Source organism: Heterodontus francisci, chromosome 20 (genome assembly GCF_036365525.1).
Source record: "Heterodontus francisci isolate sHetFra1 chromosome 20, sHetFra1.hap1, whole genome shotgun sequence".
NCBI classification, from domain to species: Eukaryota; Metazoa; Chordata; class Chondrichthyes; order Heterodontiformes; family Heterodontidae; genus Heterodontus; species Heterodontus francisci.
In genome coordinates, this window is record NC_090390.1 from 40,306,815 (window position 1) to 40,333,320 (window position 26,506).

A 26,506-nucleotide genomic window follows, 5' to 3' on the forward strand; every position below is an offset into this window, starting at 1 on the left:
GGGTGGGGGAGGTCCGGCCCTGCTATTTAAACAAGCCACCACATTTAATATTGCGGCAGCTCTGCAAAGCGCGGTCCATGTTGTTTACGGTCGTGAAACTGCCAGATGATTCACTAATGTCCTTTAGGGAAGGAAATCTGCCTTATAGGTGACTCCAGACCCACAGCAATTTGGATGACTCTTAACTGCCTCCTGAAGTGGCCTAGCAAACCACTCAGTTCTATCAAAACTGCTACAACCTTCACCACATGGACTGCAGCGGTTCAAGCAATGGGCTCACCACCACCTTCTCGAGGGCAATTAAGGATGGACAATAAATGCTGGCCTTGCCAGAGATCTCCACATCCTGGCAGTGAATTAAAAAAAACATGCGCATATTCAGCTATGAAGTGCTCAATGAACCTCTCAATTGGAACCTGTGGAGCCCAATAACTGTGGTAGCAGTGTTGTCAACCAAATTAAACAAACTACTAAGTTTTGAGGCACCAGAGAAGGTTCAACCTAATTAGGAGAGAACAGGTTTCTGTTCCAGGTTACTGATGCTATCTTGGTTTCTTTTGGCACTGAGAAGCGGAAAAGGATTCTTGACACCCCATTAGTGCCGTCACTGTTTAAGTAGTTAGGTCCTTAGCACCATGTGACACCTGGATATCCTTGGCTACAATTGGTGATAATGTTGTTTAGTGATGCCTGACTGGCATGACTGGATCTGCTCGTCTAACTTGTTCTGTAAACACACATGCAGCTGTTCCTTACAAGTGCATTTTATGAACCCAAGACAAATTTGCCATTCTATTCCCTCGATTAATCGACAAGTATTTTATGTAAAGATCAGGAGCGTCCATGATCATAAAAGGACAATTACATTTTACACAGTAATGCTATTGGAAGCAATTGGTACTAACTCAGCTATGCAGGCACTTTACTTTTGATGCAGGCAGTATATTGCATGGCTCAGTTCTGAAGGATGTACTGTACAACCACATGCAACCTAAATGCATACTCTGTATAATTACAGTGTATGCCGTAGCCATTTCTATACAAATACTCACTTGTTTTTGTCTACTTCTTTATATGCCAATCTGAATAGAACAGGATTGCTCACTTTTTTTTTTATTAGTTTCATGGGATGTGGGCGTTGCTGGCTAGGCCCACATATATTGCCCATCCCTAATTACCCTCGAGTAGGTGGTGATGAGCTGCCTTCTTGAACCGCTGCAGTCCATGTGTGGTGGGGACACCCACAGTGCTATAGGGAAGGGAGTTCCAGGATTTTGACCCAGCGACAATGAAGGAACGGCGATATAACTCCAAGTCAGGATGGTGTGTGACTTGGAGGGGAGCTTGCAGGTGGTGGTGTTAACATGCATCTGCTGCCCTTGTCCTTCTAGGTGGTAGAGGTCACAGGTTTGGAAGGTGCTGCCTGAGTGTTATGATACTACCAATCTTCCCTCTAATTTCCCGTTGCTGTACGCAGCCCATTTGTTTCACTGTGCGGTCCCTTAAAGACAGTCACATGGCCGTGCATGTGTGCATCTTAAGTAGAATGCTGTTTGCGTGCAGCTTGTTTGTCCCCTGCATATAATCCTGTTGACTATGCATCTGCGCAGCTTAGAGGGAGCATTGGATCCAAACTAAAGAGATCAGTTAAGCTTTCTTTCAATGCTTACTTTGAAAAGGCTTGTATGATATTTTCTAGGGATTCACCATCTGGTGCTGGCACCTTAATTTTAAGGGAAATCAGAAATAAAATGCACAAAAACTTTGACAAGCAGCATTAAAGAATGTGACATTTGATCCTCTTATTAGCTGACTAACCTAAATTACTTCTGTAGAGAGACTGGAGACTTTTGGCAGGATTTTCCCTTTGTGGTGGGAAACAGAAGTCAGGACCATTTTCAGGTCCTGAACCCACCCCTGGGGGAAAATAGTCACTGACCCCAAGTTTCATGGGGGTGCCTCCTTAATTGGCCTGGAGACGGGCTCGCCGTTCAATTAAGGATGGTGGATGGGCTCTCGAAGCTGGCAGGCCAATCAGAGGCCTTCCAGCTTCAAAGGAGCATCAACCTGTAATGGAAGGTAAGTGAGAGAGAGAGAGAGGGCGCTTCAAGATGGAGGCATCCTTCCTCCAACTTTTTAAAATTGGAATTAAAAAATGGCTTTTGCAACCAGGCAACCATTGTTGGAGGAGGAGGTGGGGGTGGGAAGCCCCTCGACTGGGCAGCTGGTGCTGCACTTGCACCCAGGCAGGCAGGGAGTGTCTTCCGTTCTGCCTGGAGCGCTGGCTCCCTGGTCTGCCGCTGGGAGGCCACCTCCAGGCGCCTAAACTGGCCCCCACCACCTGCGGAGACCTAGATGCCAACTGGAAAATCCCAGTCAGCCTCAAAGAACAGTACAGCACAGGAACAGGCCCCCTTTAATTGCCCTGGTCACTCCCCACAACCCACCTGTGCAAAAATGGCCCAGAAACAGGACGGACCTGGAAAACCGGTATGCCAGCGGTGGGCTATTTTTAGCTCCTTCCCGCCCCTGATTCCAGCCCTGGCAGGAGCTAAAAATACAGCTCTTTGTTTCAGATTTTCATAATGAGAGGTCTGAAGCAAGAAACAAACAAACAAACAATCTTTAGTTGGATAACACTCAAATGTTGTAATTGAGAGAAAGCGGGAGTGCGCAGAATGTCCTATCCGCTACATCACAACGATATTTTCATCTGTGCATTCAGCTATTAAGGCAGCTTATGCTCTGAAAACTTATGGAGTCTGTTGAAAACAGCATTTAGTCATTACATTTTAATATGGAAAAAAGACAATTCTTGTAAGTTACCACATTTACCTAGAATGCTGCCTAAAATATTAAAACAACAAAGGCTGGTTAGCAGGATGCCCCTTAACTCGAAGTTTAAAAACATGTTCTCGCAGTTGTGTTACCATGAGGGATAATTAGTGAGAGAATTAAACCACACATTAAGCCACAAACATCAACTACATTTCATTGGTTTCATTCAGCACTTGTTATGTGATCATCCACCACAAATTAAATCCAGAACACGATTTTTTTATACAATTATATTTTCAAAAACTACATTTGGTCCATACATTTGTGCATTCAGCTGTCTTGTTGGCTGTTTTTTTTTTAAAACAATGCTGAACAATTAAGTAGATAATGGCTGGCCTTTCTGAGCATCAAAATCATCCCTGCCCATCCCCACCATTCCCCTGTGTTCAATCTCTGGGCAGGCCTTTATTCCTTTACTAATTTTCAGGAGTGAATTATATCAACTGCTGATCATTTCTTCAACTCTTATTTTAAACCCTAGTGGCTCTGCTGGCTGTTTCTATCTTAAAACTTATCTTTGGGCATTTTGTGCTTTGATTTGTACTCAGCAGCCCCAATCTTCCTCCTTACACTGCTGCACAATTTTCTCTGTGCAGTTAGGGCCAATAAATATTTTTCCAAAATATTACCAATTTTTGCCTGAAGTCTTTAAAATATAAACCACTTTTATGCTTGAAGGTTTGTAATGTAACTTTGCAAGATCTATGCTTTTTATTTAAAACATTTAAATTTAGCAGCAAAAAATTTCTATAATGCATGGAGAAACATTAAGCCCAATAACTGCACTGTTTTGTGGTAGGGTACAAAGGTGAAACAATTTTCCTAGATTCTCGCTAAAATAACAAACATCTGCCATTCAGCAGCTTTGCAATGTGTACCCATAGCATCTGTTTAAAGGAACAAGCCCAAATATGTCTTTTTGCTTTCTGAAGTGTAGAACAGGATCAACAGTTCTCACAAACCCTTCCAGGTCTTGGCAGCGTAAACACTGCTTAGCTTTGTGGCACAGCACTCTCAATCCCATTCTTGACATTTTAGAGGCCTGGCCTGATCTTGCCCTTCTGCAGAAAATTAATGATTCTTTAAGCTACAGCAACGTCTTTCAACTGCGGGTAACTGTGGTGTATTTGGCTGTGGCTTGAACACCCCGATAACCCTACTACAGAGCTGCAGAATATGCCTTTAAATATAATTAAATGCTCCCACTGACTACTAAATACAACATCCAAGCTACATTTTGTAGGAAAAAACAATAGTCATACAACAATCACATGGGCTCTCTAAAACAAGTGCCAGTTTTAGTTCCTCCCAGGACTAAAGCAACTTCATACACATGAGAAACGACTTCACAATAGTAATTGTGACATGTTCAGCTTAACTACAATTTTCCTAAAACAATGTGGGCGCACTAGTACATTCACCGTATTAGTGTCTGTTTTGGCCCTTTCACTCCGTCATATCTAATTTTTCCTCCTCCTGGTAGCTGCACGCCTTCTCCTATTACTTAAATACATTTCCAGTATTAATGCTATCATAATGTAATAATTTTAGTAAATTAACTTGATCAATCTTTATTTAATTTTATTAATAGTTTATTACCTTCTCTTATACTTAAGTCTTTTTTTCAAATGAAACGCTCTGCAGAAACAGGAAATATTACACCGCTTGTGCAATCAACCATCTATTACTATGGACAACAATTACACAATTTGCTTTACAGCCAAGGAGCTCAGTACTGCGTAATGTAGTTTAATGCAATAAATATATGCCTGGAATTTCTGTGACTGGGCGTCGGGGTGGGGTGGGGCCTGCCTTAACTTCAGCAGATCGGCAGAATCTTGGGAATAATGACAAAAGTGTTTGATTATACATTTTGTCTGTAGTTTCCACTGATCTTCTGCTGAAGTCAAGGCAGAAGATTCCAGAACCCTCATGGAAATTCTGCTTGATATTTTTTCTTCAAAAAAAAGAGTCTAAGAAAGGGTAATTTCAGACTGACCTTTTCACCCTACATCGTGACAACAGAACCCTTAAAGTTCTGTTTTATTCAAATGAAGCTAAATTAGTTACAGGAAGACAGGCTCAAACTATGGTCATGATTTTCAGGCCCCGCTGGGGCTGAGATTGGAGGTGGGCGGGCGCTAAAAAATAATGCCACTGGCCAGTACGCTAGCTCCCCAGCTCCATCCCTCCCAGTAGCGTTGCAGGGTTTTGAAATTGCAGTTGTATTGTGCATCATGTACTGTTGGGGCTGCTGTAGAACAAACATGCTAGCAAAGGGAAAGTGAAAGTAAAACTCCATTATGTTCAACGGCTCACTGCTTCTGTCTCAGTCTCTGCCTCATATTTCTTACAAAACTCAACTAAATCTCACTCAAGTCCCAAGAACATTACACTTCCCTGGGCCATTTTTGCAGAGGTCGTATGGTGGGGGGGGGGAGGTGGTGGGGATTAGGTTGGTTGCTGACAGAACTCGGTTACGGGTCATTTAAGGCCAATTAAAGGAGGCTGACTGGAATTTTCCAGTTGGCCTTCCCAGTCCCCACAGGCAGCGGGGACCAATTTAACTGCTTGGAGGCAGCCTTCCTGCAGCAGGCCAGAGGGCCAGCACTCTAGGCCCTTTTTGTCCGCCTGGGCACTCCAGCAGCCACAGGCCACCCTGTAAAGGGGTTCTCCTCACATAGTGCTAGCCTCTTACACTCGCTTATCTTGATTTTAAACTGCGTAGCACAGAAGTCACTAATATATCACACAGAACGAAACTGTGGTGTTCAAATGTCTTCAGAATTCCCATATTCATGGAACTGAAGCCAAATCCTGGTAATGTCCTTTGGATGCCAGGGAATATTAAAGTGAATGCTTATTAATCTACAATGGATCAGATCAATACTTACCTACTAACCATCAGCTCTCCAAACTGCATTGATTGAGAATATAAGAGAACAGGGATGAACATTGACCATTATGAAATTAAAAACTTTGTCGCATCAAAAATTGGGATCTCCCAGCTCATGGGCTGAGTTTTCTTTTCTCGCCGCCAGGAGTGGTGGCAGGTGAAAGAAATGGCGGTCCGCACGCTATTGCGATTTAACGTGCAGCGTCTCATTTAAATATGCAGGGCGGACTGCCCCCCCTCCAATCACGTGTCAGGGGCAGCCCCAGCGACACTGTGAACTGTGTCAGCTGCCTTTAGGCAGGCACTGGCGCCATTTTTAAAAGGGCTGCCTGACCTGCCAGAAAAACTGCAGAGTTGTACCATGCAGCCCCCGCCCCCCCCACTACACCACAAACTAATTCCTGCCCTGTTGCCCCCCAAAACACAAATTGCAGAACTGACTTTCCCCCCCACAGCTGCACAAAGTGCAGAGGTCACCCTCCCCTCCCCCCACACTAGAAAAGCACAGTTGACCCCGTTTCCACCTCTCTCTCCCCCTCCCCCCCCCCCCCCCACCCAACTGTACTAAAAATCCGAAGCTCTCCCCTTCCCCACCTTGGTGGCATCAGCTTTCCCTTGAGGGGAAAGTGACTGCGCGTGAGTTCCGCCCATCACATGGAAGATCCCAGACAGCCGGTAAGATTGTGGGGAATTGTAAATGTATTCATGAGGTTTATTTAAATATTTAAAGTCAGGTCCCATCGCCGAGCGGCACGGGGGCCATCATGGAGCCTTGCCACTGCTAGGAAGATCGGGCCTGGCAATCCTGGCATTGGGCTTCATGGCGGGCGGCTGCCACTGCGATCTTACGCCCCCCCCACCGCCATGAAGCCTGACGTCGGGAGTTCAACTAAATTCAGCCCAATGAGTTTTTCCCTAATTTCCTTTAATGTGGTCTTGCCACGTGCCAGGAATGGCACAGAACAGTTTTTACTCCTAGGTTGTCAAGGACGTCCCATTACTATCAAACTCTAACTAGATTGCTCGAAGGTGGGGAGGATAAAGGATTGAATCTTGTTTTCTATCAATGCTTCAAGGAAGAATCGATTGTATCTTGTTCCTTAATAGTTCAAAGCAGAAATAAAGCCAGCCACATTTTAGTGCTGTATTTCCTCTATTAGTAGAGTACGCCTTTCAAGGGGGTAAGTTTCATTTGTTGATGTGGTTAGGAAAATCACAAATCAGTAGTACACAGCAGCATTAGATTTCAGGAGTTAATATCCCCCGATCCCTCAGTCAGCTAGAGATTGGATAGCATCTCCTCACTACACCACCAAGAAGGATTTTATTTTCAGTCAGATGCCAGAGAAGCTTCTAGCAGAGCAATGGCTATGGATATATGCAGGTATAGTTCGATTATGTGCATATGTATAAGTATAGATAGATCCTATGCATATTTATAAGTATAACTATGTCTTATGGATATGTATTAGTATAGTTAGATCCAATGCAATCCCACACACCTTCATTTGAAGGATTGGCAAATAAAATCAAAGTGATCCAAGTTCAGCTGTTAGGTAAAATTCTCATTATTTTGCATTTTCCATGAGGTTAGTACTGATTCTCAAAATTTCATACTTGACTATAAGTAGTAATAGGTTGTAACAGATTACACAGTGTTCAATACTTACCTTCACAAATGTATACCAATTTACTCACAGAACTTTTGAAATAATGCATACCTTACACCTTTCATCTTACTCATACACTTTACACCTGGCTGTTGAGTATTTCTGCACTTGCTGGTAACACTTTATAGCCTCTGGCTCTCGGCGTAGGTTGACAGATATAACCACTTGTGGAAAACCAGTAGAAAAAGGAAGTTGGAAAAATGTTTTTAAGTCATTTCCTAAGGCATTCTTTCTGCACTGGTTCAGAGAAAAAAGTAGTAATATCTAGGTTTTTGAAGGTTTCACGGAGTTAAAGTCAAAGCAATGCGACATCCACAGTTAGAGCTGTGATTACGCCTGAAACTTCCTTGTTGTTTAAATAAGTGATTACAGGTGGTGAAGGTTCGGCCTGACAATTGTGGGTGTGTTATTCAGGAAATATTCCAGTATGGTTTAGTGATCAGATTTGTAACACTTCCGCGTGTCGCCTGGAACTCTTTTATATCTTACCACTATGAAAATCCAGGGGCAGGACTTTGGGCTTTGAGTCATATGGGAGTCCCAAATCATTCATCGTGTTGACAGCAGTCACTCGGCAGTGATTTTCCCTGAATTAACCAAATAGTGGCCAGAGGATGCGCTCGCCATCCAATTCAGGATGGCAGGTGGGCTCTCGCAGCTGGAGGACCAATAGGAGGCCCTCCAGCCTGCCACTACAGGTAAAGGAGAGAGAAGGCACCTCCATCTTGAGATGCTGTCTTAGCAATTTTAAAATTTTTGAATTAGAAAATGGCCACAACTGCTGGGCTAGCATTGTGGAGGGGGAATTAATTAGCTCTGATGTGGTTCTGCTCCCGCACTTTTACAGTGGCCAAGCGGGATCGGGAATTTACGGCCCTTCGGAGCTGGAATTCCATTAGGATACCCATGCACACTGGGGCCTATCCTCACTTCTCCAGTTCTACGGAGGCTAAAAGTCACTTAGAATCATATGGAGTGCTGACTGCTGAGTCCAGGCAGTGGTGCGAGCTAAAGGCCTGCTCAGGTCACGGAAAAAAAACTCAACCCAAACCCAATGGAACCACATCGGACCCAAGCCCGACCTGGCCCAAGTCCCTCCATTTTTTTCCTGCACCCGAGCCCGACCGGAACACCGGAATGTTCCCTTTACTTACCTTGTGACTCCCAATCTGCAGGAAGCTGCAGCATGAGCGTGATGTCGTCGCTTGCTCACTGTGCAGACTCAGAGTTTCCCTCCTTGATGTCCTGGACTCCCAGCTCAGGTAGGTTTTTTTTACTTTTAACACTTCTTGCTGTGTGTCCCCGACCCGGACCGACCAGAGCCCGAAAGCCGGACCCGGAAGAGCGAACCTACGCAAACCCGACACATCATCGGGTCCCGTCGGGTTCAGGTCGGATAGCAGACCTTTAGTGCAAGCACCAACTGAAAACAGGATTTTATTATAAAATTACGTGGCCCTCTCAGCATGTTATATTCAAGGGAGAAAGACATAATGGTTCTGCTGGGCAGTGTAAAAAATATCAAGTAAGTATCTGTGAATAGCTAGAAATAAAAAAAACCTGGAAATCTGAAATAAAAACAGATACTGCTGCAAATACCTAGCAGGCCAATCAGCATTAGTGGAGGGAAAAGATAAACTAACACTTCAGGCTATAGCCAAAGCTAAATACTGCAAATGTTGGAAATCTGAAATAAAAACCGAAAGTGCTGGAGACACTCAGCAGATCAGCGGTACCTGTGGGGAAAGAAACAGACTTAAACTTTCAGAAGTGATCACCTATCTGATGAAACATTAACTCTCTCCACAGATGCTGCCAGACCTGCTCAGTATTTCCAGCACTGTTTTTATTTCAGCTTATAGCCCTTTCTCAGAACTGAAAAAAGGAAATCATGGAACTGATTATCAGGGGAGCAAAGTGCCAAGAGCAGGTTGGTAAAGGCAGGCCAAGAGGAGCAGAGTTACTTTTAGCTCTTGTGGTCTGCCAAAATGTTTAAATGGGCATTGATTCAGTCATTATTTCCTCAAAAAGAGAGGTGATTGCTAACGTAGCTAAAGAAGCTTTGATATTTTTAAATCGTTGGGAATGACTAACAGAAAATGGAGAGCTGACCAGAGAAGCACATCAAGTTGCATAATTTCTGCTTTGTCCCCACCAACTCCTTAGGTGACATCTTACACTTGGGAGGAAGTAGTTAGTAAGTTGGAAGGGTTCCATTGCGTGCAGTGCTGAATATTAGTAAGCATGGGGACCAGAGAGTGGGAGCAAGCAGGGAATTGAGATGTCATGGTCCCAGACTCCAACTGAACAATAATTTTGGGACACAGATCTCATATTGAGATACTGGGGATGGTTTCCACACATATGAATGAGATGACAGAGAAGTGCAGGAAATCCACTATATGCATCTGTAACACAGGGCTGAATCCCGTGCTGGAGGCGGGGCTTCCAGCACCCGGCCGAAAAGGTGGGGAAAGCCCCGCCTCTGACTTTTTGCGCGCCCCCATCCCCCACCCCAGAGGAATCCTCCAGTCTTTTTAAATGCAAGTTTCAGGAGGCGGGATCCCCGACCCTTCAAAGATGGGGATCCTGCCTCCATGAGCTGCTGACCAGAGGGCTGGCAGCGCAGCAGTATCACTGTGAGCGGAGGTCACCGCCGGTATTGCAGAGGCCTCGGACCCAGGCTCAGTGCTGGAACCCCAGACAAGCAGTAGCTGAGGCACGGTTGCCGGGGTCAGTCCGGAAGGCCCCGATGAGGGGGTGGTCTTGCAGTCCAGGAGGAGGGGGGCCCCAGGGGGTATACTGATTCCTGGTGGGGGTCCTCCGTAGCCACAAATTTCCCACAGAGGAAGGAACCCCCCCTGCCCTCTAGAGCAATCCAGTTAGTCTCATTTCCTCGCTCTATCCCCGTAGCCTTGCAAGTTTATTTCCTTCATGAACCCTCAGGTCCTTCTATCCCCATACACTCTTTAGAACTGTGCCATTTAGTCTATATTGCCTCTCCCTATCCATTCTGCCAAAATGCATCACCTCACACTTCTCTGTATTATATTCCATCTGCCACTTCTGCCCATTTTGGTAGCCTATGTTCTTCACACATTCCTCCTTCAAATACCACCAAAAGAAAATTAATTGGTATTCATTTGATTAAGCACAGCAAGATCCCATGAACAGCAAGATGTCTATCAAGACAACAGTCACTGAGGTTCATATGATTACGCAGTCATACGCCTATCAAGAATTCCTCTTTGTTTGTATATCCATATTAAAAGCATCTCTGTTCCTTTATGCTGTCATTTCCCCCTCACTCATTCACTCACAGAATAATGGATCCTATTATTGTCAATCAAGTACATTCTGCAAATATCTGGGATGATTTTATTGAGCTGGTAAGCAGGAAGTCCTTGTTGATCTCAGGGCACTGGGCATCACCAGAGAAGAGATATGAAAAAATGGAAGATTTTCACATGAGGTCAAAGACTAAAAATACAATTGAGCCTGAAAACAGGAATCATTTATTTTCTTTTAAAATATCTAGATTAGTGAAATATTTTGCATTGATATTGTCCCCCACATGTTCTCTCTTCTTTAAACAAACTTAAACAACCCTTATTGATTTCCTACAAGCTTTTGTTTTCAGAAAAAAATGCCTTCCTTACATTCAGAGTAATTACAGTGTCACTCACAGAAACAACCAAAAGCTGAGCCTCAGCATGTTAGACTCTGCCCTCTGCCTGATAAAACAGAACCAACAGTATCTGTATTGGATTCAATTCTCAACTTGCACACCAAAACAAAGTAGGCTTACTAACCAGTAACCGGTGTTCAGTCTGCAAGTGCAAACTTGTTTGAAAAACTGTTTACTCAATTAAAAAAATACAATTAGGGATCAGGCGTCTGACAGCATTCCGGGGAGGGGTTGTGGCAAGGGGAGGAGAAACAATGCCTCAGCAGCACTTGGGGGATGGGTCCTGGTAGCAGTCAGGGACAGGGAGTGTAATAGATAAACATGAAAGTTCATATTCAGGAGATCAATAAGTATTTGAGTCAATCCTGATTTTTTTTTGTCCTTCAGCTGTGTGATGTTTTTGAGGTTTCATTCCACAGGGTGCATGCTCGATGCAAATGTTTCAAATACACAGGAAAATTTCATTGATTTGAAGCAAGGTTTCATACTCCTGTTTGCCGGTTCTGATGAAAGGTCAGAGACCTGAAACGTTAACTCTGCTTCTCTCTCCACAGACCTGCTGAGTATTTCCAGCTGTTTTTATTTCAGATTTCCAGCATCTGCAGTATTTTACTTTTATTTCATACTCCTGTGGTGGATTTTAGGTATTTGCTCAAGATGCAAACCTGCCTCCCCAAATCTTGTATGTTAGGTATTTACAGGATTTGAGCAAATACCTTCTCTCTTGCCAAGTTTACAGGTGGCTTTATAAGGGGGTGATGTTAACAGCCAGACAGGATGGTGGACGATTACGCATGCTGTCTCCCCGGGAGCTGCAGTGGGAGGCCCAGTCCATTCAATAGCTGGACATCATGACAATCTCACCAGAAATGGGTATCCAGAGACAACATAAAGGCTTTGGGTCCATGAAGATCAGGCGACCCGAAGTTGCCAGGCGTTTAGTCACGCAAGTCAGGATGGGGGGGACGGAGTTTGAAGAAGATTTTGCAGATGGGAAGGGGCAGGACCTGGCTGGAGTGGCCCAAATTTTCATTGTTGGGCCTTGACGCATTCCTGCGTCTCTGGGCCCCACATAGGTAAGTTTTACAGTTGTATTGCATGCTTATGCTGGGCACGTGTCAGGGTTTACTGAACAAGGTGTGTGAGGCAGAGTGTCCTGATCAGTAGACAGTTAAGAACAAAGAACAGTACAGCACAGGAACAGGCCATTCGGCCCTCCAAGCCTGTCTAAACTAAAACCTTCTGCACTTCCGGGGACCGTATCCTTCTATTCCCATCCTATTCATGTATTTGTCAAAATGCCTCTTAAACGTCGTTATCGTACCTGCTTCCACCACCTCCCCCGGCAGCAAGTTCCAGGCACTCACCACCCTCTGTGGAAAGAACTTGCCTCGCACATCCCCTCTAAACTTTGCCCCTCACACCTTAAACCTATGTCTTCTAGTAACTGACTCTTCCACCCTGGGAAAAAGCTTCTGACTATCCACTCTGTCCATGCCGCTCAATTTTATAAACCTCGATCATGTCACCCTCCACCTCCGTCGTTCCAGTGAAAACAATCCGAGTTTATCCAACCTCTCCTCACAGCTAATGCCCTCCAGACCAGGCAACATCCTGGTAAACCTCTTCTGTACCCTCTCCAAAGCCTCCACATCCTTCTGGTAGTGCGGCGACCAGAATTGCAGAATTAAAATAGTATTGGAGTCCGATCGAATTGTTAAGGCCCTAATTTACATATGTTTATGGGGCTTGCTTGAGAATTAGGCAGGCACCTCAGCCACCCAAGACAACAGTGTCTTTAAAATAGCCAAGGGGGCAGGAAACATGGGGTAAGAGTTTTCTTTTTTCTCTTTTGGGCCTCCTTATCTCGAGAGACAATGGACACGCGCCTGGAGGTGGTCAGTGGTTTGTGAAGCAGCGCCTGGAGTGGCTATAAAGGCCAATTCTAGAGTGACAGGCTCTTCCACAGGTGCTGCAGAGAAATTTGTTTGTCGGGGCTGTTGCACAGTTGGCTCTCCCCTTGCGCCTCTGTCTTTTTTCCTGCCAACTGCTAAGTCTCTTCGACTCGCCACACTTTAGCCCTGTCTTTACGGCTGCCCGCCAGCTCTGGCGAACGCTGGCAACTGACTCCCATGACTTGTGATCAATGTCACAGGATTTCATGTCGCGTTTGCAGACGTCTTTAAAGCGGAGACGTGGACGGCCGATGGGTCTGATACCAGTGGCGAGCTCGCTGTACAATGTGTCTTTGGGGATCCTGCCATCTTCCATGCGGCTCACATGGCCAAGCCATCTCAAGCGCCGCTGATTCAGTAGGGTGTACAAGCTGGGGATGTTGGCCGCCACGAGGACTTCTGTGTTGGAGATACGGTCCTGCCACCTGATGCCAAGTATTCTCCGGAGGCAGCGAAGATGGAATTAATTGAGACGTCGCTCTTGGCTGGCATACATTGTCCAGGCCTCGCTGCCATAGAGCAAGGTACTGAGGACACAGGCCTGATACACGCGGACTTTTGTGTTCCATGTTCCCCACTTTTCCCCACACTCTCTTGGCCAGTCTGGACATGGCAGTGGAAGCCTTTCCCATGCGCTTGTTGATTTCTGCATCTAGAGACAGGTTACTGGTGATAGTTGAGCCGAGGTAGGTGAACTCTTGAACCACTTCCAGAGCATGGTTGCCAATATTGATGGATGGAGCATTTCTGACATCCTGCCCCATGATGTTCGTTTTCTTGAGGCTGATGGTTAGGCCAAATTCATTGCAGGCAGCCGCAAACCTTTCGATGAGACTCTGCAGGCACTCTTCAGTGTGAGATGTTAAAGCAGCATCGTCAGCAAAGAGGAGTTCCCTGATGAGGACTTTCCGTACTTTGGACTTCGCTCTTTGACGGGCAAGGTTGAACAACCTGCCCCCTGATCTTGTGTGGAGGAAAGTTCCTTCTTCAGAGGACTTGAACGAATGTGAAAGCAGCAGGGAGAAGAAAATCCCAAAAAGTGTGGGTGCGAGAACACAGCCCTGTTTCACGCCACTCAGGATAGGAAAGGGATCTGATGAGGAGCCACCATGTTGAATTGTGCCTTTCATATTGTCATGGAATGAGGTGATGATACTTAGTAGCTTTGGTGGGCATCCGATCTTTTCTCGTAGTCTGAAGAGACCACGTCTGCTGACGAGGTCAAAGGCTTTGGTGAGATCAATGAAAGCAATGTCGAGCAGCATCTGTTGTTCACGGCATTTCTCCTGTATCTGACGAAGGGAGAACAGTATGTCAACGGTCGATCTCTCTGCACGAAAGCCACACTGTGCCTCAGGATAGACGCGCTCGGCCATCTTCTGGAGCCTGTTTAGAGCGACTCGAGCAAAGACTTTCCCCACTATGCTGAGCAGGGAGATTCCACGGTAGTTGTTGCGGTCACCTTTGTTTTTCTGGAGGGTGATGATATTGGCATCGCGCATGTCCTGAGGTACTGCTCCCTCGTCCCAGCACAGGCATAGCAGTTCATGTTGTGCTGAAAGTATAGCAGGCTTGGCACTCTTGATTATTTCAGGGGTAATGCTGTCCTTCCCAGGGGCTTTTCCGCTGGCTAGAGAATCAATGGCATCACTGAGTTCCGATTTGGTTGGCTGTATGTCCAGCTCATCCATGACTGGTAGAGGCTGGGCTGCATTGAGGGCAGTCTCAGTGACAGCATTCTCCCTGGAGTACAGTTCTAGGTACTGCTCAACCCAGCGGTACATTTGTTTATGTTGGTCAGTGATTATGTCCCCTGATTTAGATTTGAGGGGGGCGATCTTCTTGATGGTTGGCCCAAGAGCTCTCTTCATGCCATCATACATTCCTCTGATATTTCCGGTGTCTGAGGCCAGCTGAATATGACTGCATAGGTGTTGCCAGTAGTCGTTTGTGCAGCGCCTGGCTGTTCTTTGTGCAGTGCTACTGGCTGCTTTAAGTGCTGCGGATGTGAAATTGCTGGGGGCTTTCTTGTAGTTCAACAGTGCAATGCGCTTAGCGGCTATGACAGGTTCCAGCTCTTCATTATGAGATTGAAACCAGTCTGCATTTCTCTTTGCACTTTTGCCATCGGTGGTCAAAGCTGACTCATCGATGGCGTCTCTGATGTGGGCCTACTTGGTCTCAGCATCCCCTGTGGGAGTGTTTTGAAGGGCTGTTACAAGTGAATTTAGAAATTTTTGTAACAGCTGTGGGTGAGAAATTCTGCTCGTGTTGATGCGCGGGTGGCCCTTCTGCTTGGAATGATGCAACTTCTTTGGTCTGCGTCTAACCTTGCTGCACACCAGGGAGCGGTCGGTGTCGCAGTCCGCACTGTGGAAGCTGCGTGTGATTTGAACGCTGTTTAAGGCAGCTCGCCTTGTGACAATGAGGTCTAGCTGGTGCCAACGACGCGATCTTGGGTGCCTCCATGAAACCTGGTGACAGGGTTTAGTGTGAAAGAACGAGTTGGTGATGCAGAGGTTATGATAGGTACACAACTCAAGCAGTCTCTGCCCGTTCTCATTCATCCTTCCAACGCCACAGCGCCCAAGGCTGGAGGGCCATGAGTCATGGTTGGCCCCAACCCTGGCATTAAAGTCCCCCAGCAGGAATAGGTGTTCGGTGTTGGGGATGCTGCTAATGATGTTATGGAGTTGCTCGTAGAACTGGTCTTTAGCTTCAGGTGGGGAGCAGAGTGTTGCAGCATAGATGCTGAGTAGGTGTACTGGACCAGAGGTGGTGAGCAGTCGGATGGACAGTATGCGTTCCGAGCCATTTGAGGGAGGTTCTATCATGCTGAGCAAGGAGTTTCTGATGGCGAAGCCCACTCCATGCTGTCTTGGTTCTTCAGGATCCCTGCCCTGCCAGAAGAAGGTGTATTCTTGCTCTGCTAGAGATCCATTCGCGGGGAGGCGAGTCTCCTGAAGTGCTGCAATGTCTACATTGAGTCTACTGAGCTCGTTGTTAATGATGGCGGTCTTCCGAGAATCGTTGATTTATGTAAGGTCTTCCGACAGGCCAGGACACATAGTTCTGACGTTCCAGCTTGCAAAGCGAAGGGCTGGTACCTTCTTTCCTTTTTTCATGTTGTTTGGTGCGGTGTATCAGTCAGAGTACTCCCTAGATTTTAACTCCTGTTCCACCCAGTTTCCAGCAGGTGGAGAAAGTTAAAATGTCTACTGTTGAAGCAGGGAACCAGCAAAATATTTCCCACTGGTGGGTATACAATGACCAGGACCTTGAACATGTGGTCATTCACCATGCTCCAGTCCTGTTGATTAACTCTGGCCATTCTGAGCATTCTCCTCTAGCCATAGGTCCCACCCTACACACACTGTTCCTCCAAAGCTTGGATCTTGTTGGTTCCTCGACCCTTTTGTCCCACTAGCAGCTTATATGGCAAACTAGAAAACTAGCAAAGGCTAACCAACAGCTTCAAAATAGCTGAGCCACTGAAGAATGATTCTGACGTGTGAAAACAAATAGTTAATGGCCTTGTAACTTGAGTCATGTAGAAGATTGAAAAAAAAATGCAAGTAATTTAAAGCCGGAGGGAAATTCCGAACATTGAAGATGTAAAATTGATGGTGCATTTCTAAGTGGGTTCCGGTGCATTTTGAATTTTTACATTAAAAAAGTGATGCATTCTGGTGCATTTTTAGCATTTTTATACTTCACAATTAATAAATTTTAATCTAAGAAAAAGTTAAAGAAACATTTGGATTTTGAACTGTTCAGCTACCTATCCCTTACCTCAACCGTCACTCTCTCACATTCATCCCTTTCTGCCCTAGAACTCTATCGCCTTTCAATTCACTTCTCAGAGACTGTACCCTTTCACACGAGCACTCTTTTCTCTTTCAATACTCCCAGTTCATTCTGGCACTCGTCTTTCTCTCCTTCATTAATTCAATCTGTCACTTTTCTCCTCCTCCAACCTTGTTAAGCTAGTACTCTTCTTCCGGTCTGCCAGATCAAGTTAGCATTCCAGCCTCCATCTCCATAGTTCGTGCTCTCTATCCCCACTCCCGCTCAGTTAGTGCTGGTACTCCTCCTTCTCCCACCTGAAAATGTTGCTCCTTGCTTTTTCTTTCGCCTGGCTCCAGAGCATAGAACATAGAGCAGTGCTTCCAATTTTGCCCCTTCCTTCTCCCCTTATTGCCCTTCATTTCTTCTTCCATTAACAGTGGGGACACAGTCTCAGAATAAGGGTAGGCCATTTAAGACTGAGATGAGGAGGAATTTCTTTACTCAGAGGGTGGTGAATCTTTGGAATTCTCTGCCCCAGAGGGCTGTAGAAGCTCAATCATTGAGCATGTTCAAGACAGAAATCAATAGATACCTGGATACTAATGACATCAAGGGATATGGGGTTAGTGGGGAAAAATGGCATGAGGTAGATGATCAGCCATAATCTGTCTGAATGGCAGAGCAGGCTCAATGGGTTGAATGGCCTACTCCTGCTCCTATTTCCTATGATCCTATGAACATTCACCTCCCCCTTTCATTTCCATCCTCCTACTTCAATTGTCATCCATTTGCCCCATTCTATGACCATCCATTTATGCTGCTTCTAATTGGAGTCCAGCTGCTATTCTACCGGGCTGGGTCACTCTCCATGACCTAACAGAAAGGCAGGGATTTGCAGGTCTCTGAGTACTGTAGGCCCAGCCCATGCTGTATTTTGTCAACAAATGCTACCACACTAAGCAGACCCCCAAAATGCTGTCAATTTGAAATGCTGATGGTTGGCATGCATACATCAGCAGCTTCTACTCATTCAATACAACACTTGATTGGTATTCTCTGTAAAAATTACACTGCCTTACCACTCCTTGCCCCTCCTTCAAAAGCCTCTTAAAAGCCTTGCTCTTTAACTGTGCTTTCAGTTCATCCCTCTTCAACTGTCCCAGTCTACTGCACAGTTTATGCTTCATGCTCTTATAAAGTGGCAGTTCCATGATGGTTGATTACATAAAATGCAAGCTGTTTGCTTTTGCATCTTGTGGCATTGAAAAGCACCTTATCTTTACAGGACACAAAGCATTCACCATTTGCTATAAAATAATGCAAAATAAGGAGCTATAAAGTATTGACAAAGAGCAAAATTCCACTCACGGATAGTCTATTACGTTGAACTGGTTCTGGAGAATATCTACTGAATTCTGAAAAAAGGAAAAAAAATTTGTAGTTGGTTCTACAAGATAGAAATTTACATTCTTAATAAGACCAAAAATAATTAATCACATCACATTGCATAAAAGACTAAACGGTTTATTATGGTAAAAATTATGCTTTCTTTTATAGCCAAATTTTACATCTTCCTACCAGTAGTTTGGTTATTGAGATGATAGGTACATTAAAGGTCTGTTTTGTTTTAAATGTAAATTTATTGTGTTTTGGTAGCTTCCCTGATGGTTCAGTTCTTCTGTGTACTCCTTAATGTGGAACTGAGAAATACAACAACAACTTGTATTTATATGATGCATTAATGTAGAAAGCCCATCCCAATGCAATTCAGAGGATTAAGAAAAGTCTCTGTTTCGATTGCCAGTCTGTGTTGGTCTCCATTGGGGATGGGGGGGGGGGGGGGGGTCACATTCCTGATCCTTACCCAATGACCTTTGCTGAAAAGGTACACATGTAGACGTTATGGAACAGGCGTGTTGTTGCCCCTTTTTCCTCCACACTGGTGAATAACCTCAAACCCAGAAAGGGAAGGGTGAGAAAGCAATTTTGATTAATGTCAAGTAGAGGCTTGCTACCCGACATGAAACCTGACGGGACCAGACATGTGTCGGGCTCGGGTTCGGGTCGGGCCCATCTTCAGAGTCCGGCCTTCGGGCTCAGGTCGGGTCGGGCCGGACACACACGGTAAGTGCTCTGCTGGTGAGTATTGAAATTAAAAACTTACCTGAGCTGGGAGTCTGGGACGAAACTGAGTCTGCGCAGTGAACGAGTGACAGCACTATAACGTCACATCACGCATGCGCAGCAGCTTCATGCAGATTCGGTGTCAGGAAGATAAGTAAATGGATGGTCGGGTTGGGCCCGGGTCCACTGTGGTTCAGTCAGGTTCCTTTTTCCCAACCTCAGCAAGCCTCTAACGTCAAGGGTGGTGAATGTAAGGAATGATCTGCCAAAGAAGGCACTGGTGACTGATCATATCTGCAAATTCAAGCTGGAGTTAGATAAGTACCTGGAGAAAAATTTGATGAAGGGATATGAAAGGTATGATATTTCCTAGACACTGGGACCAGCCAGATGGATGACAGTGGTCTTTTCTGAACCTGTGCGTTTCTATGTCACACACAGTCACTGAAATGGCATTTGGGCACTGTATTGGAGGGCAACCAACATCTGTGGAAACATAGTTTAGAAACAAGTTAGTGCTTCCAGAATTGGGAAAAATAATCCTGCATAAAAAAATAATTTTTATTGCATTTGAACAGTTAATAAAAAATGCTTAGGGTTTTCCTTAAATTGACCCCAAAATGACAACAGCTGGATTACAAATGGCTGAAAGTGTTCTGTGGAGGCAGTATCATTTTAACTGACTAAAATTAGGAAGGTGGTAATGAAACAAAATAGTTGACTAAATTAAAATTAAATTTTTCTTACTATAAAAATGAAAAGCGAAAATACAATTTGAGACTGAACTAAAATCAAATTATTTCCAGTACTAAAATACTGTTCAATCTACAACTTTAGTAAAAGACATTGGAAATTGAAATGGGACAAATAAAACACCTATGTGTTTCTCAACATTTCTTGTGGCCTTGAGTTCTGAGAGAAGTTTAAACATCTCAAGACACAAATTTCGATCAAATTCCTGAAAAGACTTGAATGATTGATTTCTTCCCAAGTCTGCAAGTATCGCTCATATTTAATGTTCCAAGATGAGGTGAAAACCAGCATAAAATTTATTTTTTAAGACCAAAACATTAACTTGCAGGATGGCTAGTTTTTGTTTTGGATCCATGGATATACAAAATTGGCTTGGTGATAGGAGGCAGAGGGTGGTAGTGGAGGGTTGTCTTTCAGATTGGAGGCAGGTGACCAGTGGTGTGCTGCAGGGATCGGTGCTGGGCCCTCTGTTATTTGTCATATATATTAAAGACTTGGATGTGAATGTGGCACAGTGGTTAGCACCGCAGCCTCACAGCTCCAGTGACCTGGGTTCAATTCTGGGTACTGCCTGTGTGGAGTTTGCAAGTTCTCCCTGTGTCTGCGTGGGTTTCCTCCGGGTGCTCCGGTTTCCTCCCACATGCCAAAGACTTGCTGGTTGATAGGTTAATTGGCCTTTATAAATTGCCCCTAGTATAGGTAGGTGGTAGGGAAATATAGGAACAGGTAGGGATGTGGTAGGAATATGGGATTAGTGTAGGATTAGTATAAATGGGTGGTTGATGGTCGGCACAGACTCGGTGGGCCGAAGGGCCTGTTTCAGTGCTGTATCTCTAAACTAAAGGGCATGATTAGTAAGTTTGCAGATGACACCAAAAATTGGTGCACAGTGAAGAAGGTTGTCTAAGGTTACAACAGGATATAAATCAAGTGGGAAAGTGAGCAAGGGAGTGGCAAATGGAATTTAACGCAGACAAGTGTGAAGTGATGCATTTTGGGAAGTTAAACCAGGGCAGGACATATACAGTGAATGGCAGGGCCCTGGGGAGTGTTGTTGAGCAGAGAGACCTTGGGGTGCAAGTACATAGTTCCCTGAAAGTGGCAACACAGGTAGACAGGGTGGTGAAGAAGGCATATGGCATGCTTGCCTTCATCGGCCGAGGCACTGAGTTGGGACGTCATGTTACAGTTGTACATAACGTTGGCTAGGCCGCATTTGGAGTACTGTGTGCAGTTCTGGTCGCCGCACGACAGGAAAGATGTGATTAAGCTAGAGAGGGTGCAGAAAAGATTCACAAGGATGTTGCCTGGTTTGGAGGACTTGAGTTATAAAGAGAGATTGGATAGGCTGGGTCTGTTTTACCTGGAGCAAAGGAGGCTGAGAAGGGACATGATACAGGTATATAAAATTATGAGAGGCATAGATAGGGTAGATAGCCAGAGTCTGTTTCGCATGGTAGGGGTGACTAAAACTAGAGGGCATAGATTTAAGGTGAGAGGGAGGAGGTTTAAAGGGGATCAAAGGGGTAAATTTTTCACACAAAGAATAGTGGGTATCTGGAATGAGCTGCCTGAGGAGGTGGTGGAGTCAGGAACAGTAGCAACATTTAAGAGGCATCTGGACAGGTACTTGAATGAGCAAGGCATAGAGGGATATGGAATTAATGCAGGCAGGTGGGATTAGTATAGATAGGCATTATGGTCGGCATGGACGTGGTGGGCTGAACAGCCTGTTTCTATGCTGTACGATTTGATGACTCTATATACAGTATAATATTAATGCTATTCGGTTTAAAGTTTAGTCGTGGATTGAGATAAAGCAGGCTTACATATGAATGTAAATAAACAAATAAATGAAATCAAGAGATATGCAAGAATCAACAGAATTCTTAGTATGAATGGAACAAAATCTGTTGTGTTCCCCACATATCTGACTCCCTGTTCTCTCACTAAAATACATATTTTAATGATATACTTAGCTCAAACCTGCAGCTGATATCATCAAAAGTATCACTCCCCTGAACTATCCTTCTCAATAAATCACTTTTTTGCAGCTCTGGCCTGGAGGAACAGGAGTGTTCCTCTGGGCCCCACAGCAAACCTCAGGCCTTATGTATCGAAAAGATTTTCATGGAAACTATCAATGTGCGTTAACCAAAATTTGCTACTTCATAATTTGAAATGCTTCCTTTCTTCACTCCTCCATCGGTGGCCAAGCATTCAGCTGCTTGAGCTCTAAGCTTTGAACCTCCATGCATCTCTACAGCTCTCTCTGTCATTAAGATGTTCCATAAAACCTACCCCTTTTTGACCAAATGTTTGGTTACGTGTCCTAATATTTCCTCAGTGTCAAATCTTGTCCGCTAACACCTCCATGAAGCACCTTGGGGCATTTTACTACTTTAAAAGGTGCTATTTAAATCAAAATTATTGCAGTATTTTAGGTAACCCGTTGATCAGGCTCACTATTGCAACGGTTAGTGCATTAATGTGTTACATGGAGTTATAAGCAAATGTCTGTTTCCATAATTCTTCAGAGGATCAACTTTCAATCATGGGTGAAAATAATCCCAAATTAGCCTCCTATGACTTCAAGAGGAAGGGGGAATAATTCACGTTCTTGAGATTCCCCTGTGGTTAGATTGCCCATAAATATCTTCTCTAAGCTTACATATAAAGAATGGTGGTTAGCACCTGGGAAAGGTTACAACAATGTGAGTCAATGCATTCAAGAGTTGAGGGGGAGAAATTAGGGAAACACACAAAGTCACAATAGGGGAACAATAATTTAAATAGAGAAAGGCCAAGTACGTACAAGTATTTTAAAAAAACCTTTGCGTTATCAGAACCAACAGTTTTGTACTGAGATCGACCACTTCCTCAATGAGGATGACCATTTTATTCAATGGGATTTGCAAGTGTTTCATTTCCTGCTCACACTATTTACAGGGAGGTAACGCAAAGCCAAACTGATTGGCAACAGTTGAAAGATGAACAGAGTAAATTGATAAAAGTATTTTGGAAAATTCAGTTGACAAGTATCGCTCCTATTTGATGTTGAATTACTTTTAGCTGAATTATATCACGTTAAACCTATTTACATGATGTTTTTCATTGTAAAATTTTAATCAGTGGTAGTTTCAACAATGTAAAATTAAAATTTACATTGTAAAATTTTAATCATTTGCCTTTTTTCTAGTTGATTTTTGACGAAGTTTTTGAAACATTTAACAGATTCTCTGATTAGGGTATGTGCATTATGTTTGGCAAATAAGTTGAAAAAAACACTAATCCTGATGTAGTCTAATGAGATTTGTTAAAGAATTCACTGCTTTGTAGCATATCGATGTGTGACAGCACCACCTTTGGGATATGCCATTGCACATTGCAATGTGTGAATATGTCTCATCTCTCATGGTTTCTATTCTAGTATTAATAGCTTAGAAAGTTTTAGCAGAAATCCATTCTACACACCAGGGGTAATTTTGACTTTGGTCATCATATGATTTTAATGCACAGAGATGTAAAACAGGTTGCTGTTTCAATCTCACTCGATTAACACTATCCTACAAAGTCAAAATTCCCCTCCAGATGTATTTTTTTTTTGACAGATTTCACTAATTCTGAAAAAAAACCAAATATGAAGGCAATGTTACAATGAGTTTTCAGGCTAGTCACTCTTTTAATAATGTGATGCCAACAGCTTGATTGTCTCAAATTGCTTGATTTTAGTATACAATGCAATAATGGACACACATGCTAGAAGATATGAATGTACTAATTAAGAGGAGGCGGCCACTTGGCCTCTCGAGCCTGCTCCACCATTCAACAAAATCATGGCTGATCTGATTGTAACCTCAACTTCACATTTCTGCCTACCCCCAATAACCATCCCTCCCTTGCTTATCAAGAATCTATCTATCTCTGCCTTCAAAATAGTCAAAGACTCTGCTTCCACTGCCCTTTGAGGTAGAGAGTTCCAAAGACTCACGACCCTCTGAGAGAAATGGGCGACCCCCTATTTTTAAACAATGACCCTTAGTTCTAGATCCTCCACAAGAGGAAACATCCTTTCCACATCCACCATGTCAAGACCCCTCAGGATCTTATATGTTTCAATCAAGTCGCCTCTTACTCTTCTAAACTCCAGCAGATACAAGCCGAGCCTGTCCAACCTTTCCTCGCAAGATAACCTGCCCATTCCAGGTATTAGACTAGTAAATCTGCTCTGAACTGCTTCAAACACATTTACATCCTTCCTTAAATAAGGAGACCAATAATGTACACAGAACTCCAGATATAGTCTCACCAATGCTCTGTATAACTGTAGCACAACCTCCCTACTTTTGTATTCAATTCCCCTCGCAATAAACAATAACATTCGATTAGCTTTCCTAGTTACTTGCTGTACCTGCATGCTAACCGTTTGCGATTCATGCACTAGGACACCCAAATCCCTCTGCATCTCAGAGCTCTGCAATCTCTCACCATTTAGATAATATGCTTCTTTTTTATTCTTCCTACCAAAATTTCACCTTCTCTCACATTATACTCCATTTGCCAGATCTTTGTCCACTCACTTAACCTATCTATATCCCTTTGTAGCCTCCTTATGTCCTCTTCGCAACTCACTTTTCTACCTATCTTTGTGTCATCAGCAAATTTAGCAACTATACCTTCGGTCCCTTCATCCAAGTCACTTATGTAAATTGTAAAAAGTTGAGGCCACAGCACTGATCCCTGTGGCACACCACTTGTTACATCCTGCCAACCAGAAAATGTCCACTTTTGCCTACTATCGGTTTCCTGTTAGCTAGCCAATCTTCTATCCATGAGCTTTTATTTTCCGCAATAACCTTTGATGTGGCACCTTATCAAATGCTTTCTGGAAATCTAAGTACAGTATTTCCACCCAAAGTGATTCATGACAACGCAGCCAGCCACTGACGTCATCAGGCTATGCCAAGGTGCACACATGCGCAGACAGGTTCCTGCTCTCTGCGCGGGCGCTGCGTTACGACTTGCCAGGACTGGTTAGTGCATGCGCCGATGACGTCATCGCGTAATGTGTGCATCTTTGGGCAACGCGCCTGGTCAGCCTCTGCGCATGCGCTTTATGCGTACAGCAATGCAACGCCAATGGGTATTCACCCATGCGTCAAGCTCCGCTCCCCACCCCTCGCTGCTCTCTCCGGGAGCTCCGCTCTCGTCCCCCCTCCCCCTCCCCCTCCCCGCTCTCTCTGGCTGCTCCGCTCCCCCCCCCTCACCGCTCTCTCTGGCTGCTCCGCTCCCCCCCTCCCCCTTGCTGCTCTCTCTGGCCGCTCCGCTCTCCGCCCCCTCTCGCTGCTCTCTCTCCGGCCGCTCCGCTCCCCCCCTCCCCCTTGCTGCTCTCTCTGGCCGCTCCGCTCTCCGCCCCCTCTCGCTGCTCTCTCTCCGGCCGCTCCGCTCCCCCCCTCCCCCTTGCTGCTCTCTCTGGCCGCTCCGCTCCCCCCCTCCCCCTTGCTGCTCTCTCTGGCCGCTCCGCTCTCCGCCCCCCCCTCGCTGCTCTCTCCGGCCGCTCCGCTCTCCGCCCCCCCCTCGCTGCTCTCTCCGGCCGCTCCGCTCTCTCTCTCCCCCCCCCCCCCACCCACCTTGCTGCTCTCTCCGACCGCTGGGCTCCCCCTCGCTGCTCTCTCCGGCCGCTCCGCTCCGCTTCCCCCCCCCCCCCCCGTCCCCGTCCCCCCTCCCCGCTGTCTCTGGCCGCTCCGCTCCCCCCCCACTCACCCTCGCTGCTCTCTCTGGCCGCTCCACTCCCCCCCCTCCCCCCCCCCTCACCCTCACCCTCGCTGCTCTCTCTGGCCGCTCCGCTCCCCCCCCCACTCACCCTCACTGCTCTGCTCCCCCACTCCCCCCCACTGCTCTCTCCGGCCGCTCCGCTCCCCTCCCCCCCTCGCTGCTCTCTCCGGCCGCTGCGCTCCCCGCCCCCCTCGCTGATCTCTCCGGCCACTCCGCTTCGCTCCCCTCCCTGCCCCGCCCCATTGTGTGCTGCCATGTGCTTAGGTTAGGTTGCCTTCGTGTGATTATTTGAGCAACGCCATCTTTAGTCCTGGCAGCTGCCTGAAGTTGCAGACTGTGACGTTTTAGTGGTAGCACTGTCAGCAAACGCAGGCATATCCACCAGTTCCCCTTTATCCACAGCACGTTACTTCTTCAAAGAACTCCAATAAATTGTTTAAACATTATTTCCCTTTCGCCAAACCATTTTGAATCTGCCCGATTACCTTGAATTTTTTGAAGTGTCCTGCTATGACGTCTTTAATAATAGCTTCTAACATTTTCCCTAAGGCATATGTTAAGCTAACTGACCTGTAGATTCCTACTTTCTGCCTTGACAAACCGACTTTAAACTAATTCAGTCTGTGACATTCATACGCAATAAATTATCCTGACTTATTGCGCCGAATTTTCGCTTTGAGGGTGGGAAACAGCAGCCAGGTCTGATTCCAGGTCCTGAACGCCGACCCCGGGATGGGGTAGGGGTACAGTTGCTCATTGAGATTTTGACTGGGGAGCCCCCTTAAGTGGCATGGAGACAGGTTCCCTGTCCAATTAAGGGTGGCAGGCAGGGTCTCTGAGCTGGAGGGCCAAATGGAACCCTTCCAGCTTCAAAGGCGCCTCCAGATGCAGTGAGTGGTAAGTAACTGAGAGCGTGCTTCAGCAGGAAGGTGCCCTCTCAGGCACTTTAAAAAAAAATGTAAAAATAGAGAAAGCAGCCAGGCCAACATTGTGGAGGTGGAGTCCTCTACAGGGTAGC

The 26,506-nt window shown here is 45.4% G+C and overlaps 1 protein-coding gene across 2 annotated transcripts in view; it reads right to left on the reverse strand.

Moving 5' to 3' along the window:
• Nucleotides 1–26,506, reverse strand: part of blnk (B cell linker) — a 210,251-nt gene that overhangs the window by 147,920 nt on the left and 35,825 nt on the right. For both annotated transcript variants that reach the window (XM_068052662.1, XM_068052661.1), the window contains exon 3: nt 18,205–18,251. In XM_068052662.1, coding sequence (XP_067908763.1) covers nt 18,205–18,251 — 47 coding nt within the window. The remainder of the gene's footprint in view (nt 1–18,204; nt 18,252–26,506) is intronic.